We start from the raw sequence: 3,730 nt of genomic DNA on the forward strand, positions 1-3,730 counted from the left end.
GGGGTAACGTTTGAAGACACTCGAGAACAACACCTCTGCCTGAACTCTACTGCAGGTGTGAAACACACACTACATCAACAAGCATGGCATCGGTTAAATGAGGACAAACGACAATATTTTCTACACGGCAGTTCACTACCAGTGGTCAACTGACCAACACAAGTTCCTACCTTTCGGGCCTGTCCGTAGAAGCGCACGTACGGTGGAATGTCATAGGTGCGACGCGAGGAGCAAACACAACCCATGATGGCACGAGTCCGAAGACAAACACCACAGAACACATACGCGCACTAGCACGCATGCAAACGTAAAACGTACACCTACGTCGGGTGTTGCCAGCGTGAACAGCAATGATCGTCAGAAGGGATGTTTTTGTTATTCCCCTAGTTTCCTCCCTAATCGAAGTCTCCCTAATCGAAGTGGAAGCGAGTCGGGACCAGAATCCAGAGACACTGCAGTAGTGCTGGCTCCCTCTTCGTCCCCCTGAACAAAATCCCCCCTGCCGCCGTCGTCACTAGCCGCTGCCACCACGGCGTGACACAGGGGGCTTTGTCGCCTCGGTGCCAGATATAGTCACAAGCAATGAAATATAAAAGAAACCGGACGGAGCTTCTTCAACAACCACAACCACCACTACTGTGACGACGACGACATCGACAGCGACAAATCGTTTTCGTTCTCTAGTGTCGCCGTGAGGAGGAGTTGACACGACACGACCTACTGGTCCAGAAACGATCACGACATGGCTCTCGTACAAATCGCTGTCTCTGGATTCTCGAGTAAAGTCTAGCTTTCTCAGTCATTAGTCTGACTCTATAGCAATAACCTGCTGCCGCTTGCGTCACACGCAGGATCAGGCATCGTCAAACCCGAGCGCCGGTCACACCACACAACACAACACGCTTTCTTTTGTTTTTCGGACTAGATGTACTTCCCGATCGGACCCAAAACTCTAAACTGCCTGTTTCAAACCATAATAGGCCGACGACCCGTAAAATCGGCCAAAATTTATGGGATATCTTGCATCCCTCGAACGAAAAAGAAAATACCCAACAGATAATGAACGTTAAAGTAATCATTACCAAAGGCGAACAGCAGAAGGGTCAAACTATCGGTATTGTATAACAAGTTTCGAGAAAGTAAGTAAGGGGGGGTGGGGGAGGGAAAGGGGAGGGGGAGCATGACAGTGTAAGAAAATAACCGCCACAATGAGCGGAAAGCCCGCAAGCCTGGCGTGACACCATTTTCAGATGATCCCATTCCAGAACCACGGAGAGATTAGCGTGTGCGGGGGCGATGGGAACGGAAAAACACACAGGAAAGTCGGATGATGCGGGAGAGAGGGAGGGAGAGAGACTGGTGTAGCGCGCGGTTTAATCATGCCAGCCACAGGCTAGGTGCTCATTGGTGGAGCGAGATCACGCGCCCGGTCCCTCGCGCACGCTCCGCCATCGATCACCCGAGGCCAGCCGCTATTTTTAACCCCAGAAAGTGTGTTGACTAGTTATTTTAAGAAACTTTGCATTCCCGTTCCTTAACAGCGCGCGGCGTAGGTGCAAGCGTGAGTAGCCACAGACGGATTGTGCCACAGACGCGTGGTATAGTACGCAAGTCTACGCAGTTGGCTCACTCGCTGGCAATGCCATCGTGGCGCTCGTTGAATAAATATTTCGTGGAACTCGCCCGAGGTCCCACGTTGTTTTGATGATGCAAGGGCAGACCTGGCTCAAATTCGCGCAGTGGCCCTCCGGATTTCCGGACGCTGTTTTTAATGTCATGGGCATATTATCACAATTGCTATTAAGTGGTACAGAAGAAAATAAGTGGTGTGTGGAATGAACAAACGTTTTTTTTTTTGGGGGGGGGGGTGTCATGCGGGCACGTTGGTCGTGTCCTTTTGGTTTAAGTTTTCGGGGAGTTCACGGTCCCAAAATCGGTTACTTACACGAAAGAGAACAAGTGTCGACAATTATTGTTTTAGGGGGTCAATCCTGCCTGTCCCCCTCTCGAAAAACAAGAAAAAGCCACAATAAACACACTTGAGCAACACAGCTTTTGTCACCTTTATTCCCTCGTCTGATGACCTGTTTCAGTTTCAGTACGAGTTTTGCGGGACTCGCTGCACAGTTAGGTTATATACGTGCCGAAGATTAAAGAGGTGTTGCTAGATAGTAACATACAAAGGAAAGAAGGAAGGATAGGTATGATGTTTGACAGAAAAGAAGGAGCAAAGCACCCGTCACCACCCACTTCTGATCACATAATTTTTGACGGAGGGAAAAGATTGAAAATAAATGCGAATCGACCTGACGTAAAGAAAAATGCATTATTATTCGTTGAAAAGCCTGCAACTACTGTCCAGGCGTGGCCAAGAGATAATTGCATAATAAGGAATCTCGTGTCGCGACTGCGAAGAAAAACTAAAGTATATGACCTTACTGGGCTGTTTATTTTGCTAAAACTTTGCAGCGGACATAAGAATAAAAAGAACTACCATTTCTTGTTGATTGAACACTGATTTCACGCTCTAAATGCTCTTTCACATTAGCATGGGACTTAGTCGACCTCGGGCCCGTTGTTCACAAAGCGTGAAATGCCATGTTAACCTCTCGTCTGACTCGCCACTTACAAATAGGGGGAAAAAAGCGTACGATGTGCTCAATGGCCTGGACTTTGCACCGATTGGCGAGATCCCAAAAGCAAATTATTTGACTGTTTTTAACCTCCAAGCTACCTGGCCTAGGGACTGCCCTACACTGTTTGTAGAATTGTGTAGCATGTCTGTTAGTGAAAGGGTTAATATAGTAACACATGTTATAGTCTTATTGTTGGGTTGCATTGAGAGAGAGAGAGAGAGAGAGAGAGAGAGAGAGAGAGAGAGAGAGAGAGAGAAAGAGAGAGAGAGAGAGGGGGGGGGATGGCAAAGAGTAAGAGAAGAAAATAGTGCGTGACTGTGCTTGTGTGAGTACGTGTCTGTCGGAGTAATTAAGTGCGCGCGCGCGCGCGCGCGCGTGTGTGTGTGTGTGTGTGTGTGTGTGTGTGTGTGTGTGTGCTTTTGATCGATTGAGTAGATGCGTGCTCGTACGTCGATAAGCATGAATTAATGTGTATGTAAGCTCATGCCAAAATGAAATAACATAAAATGAAATAACAGCTGTCACATGTCAAAGCGGAGCCCCAACCACTCAACGCTTCATGCTAATTATTCCAACTCTGCCAACATATAAATGTCCCCACTCTGCCTGGATGGGTTACGGTTTTAGCAGGAAGCATCAAAGTGCAAGTATCATATTACATTAGCTCGGGACGTCGAGGCTCTGTGAGCGAGTAGCTGACTGGTACTCTCTCTCTCTCTCTCTCCTTCTCTCCCCCCCCCCCTCTCTCTCTCCCCTCCACGGTCACACACCTCCCGTCTTTTGTTCCTTTTGTATTTTTTTGGTGAATGCCATGCCAGCGTTTCGTAACTTAATGTTTACATGTGAATGTATTGGGTGTAAGTATCACATAAAATAATACATAAATATGTATGTATGTCTATATGAACAAGTCGACATAAGGATAATATGCATTTTGAATAAATACGTAATATTTTTACATAAAAACAAACACATACACACATACAAAGATACATAATAAGCATATTATGTATACACTCTTTACAGAGTGGGGGTGGGAAAGAAAAAAATGGGGAGGGGAGGGGGAGAAAAAAAAGGGAGGGGGGGGGGGGGGT

At 47.1% G+C, this 3,730-nt stretch overlaps 1 protein-coding gene across 6 annotated transcripts in view; it reads right to left on the minus strand.

The window, feature by feature from the left end:
- Positions 1–3,730, minus strand: part of LOC101860731 (long-chain-fatty-acid--CoA ligase 1) — a 55,640-nt gene that overhangs the window by 24,491 nt on the left and 27,419 nt on the right. The window contains exon 1 of one of the 6 annotated variants that reach the window (XM_005094687.3): positions 171–816. The exons of the other annotated variants lie outside the window; for them this stretch is intronic. Within the exon in view, the coding sequence (XP_005094744.1) occupies positions 171–245 (75 nt within the window). The 5' untranslated portion in view covers positions 246–816. Of the gene's footprint in view, positions 1–170; positions 817–3,730 lie in introns of those variants that run through there. 6 annotated transcript variants of the gene reach the window in all.

Source organism: Aplysia californica, unplaced genomic scaffold (genome assembly GCF_000002075.1).
Source record: "Aplysia californica isolate F4 #8 unplaced genomic scaffold, AplCal3.0 scaffold00087, whole genome shotgun sequence".
In the NCBI taxonomy this organism is placed as follows: Eukaryota; Metazoa; Mollusca; class Gastropoda; order Aplysiida; family Aplysiidae; genus Aplysia; species Aplysia californica.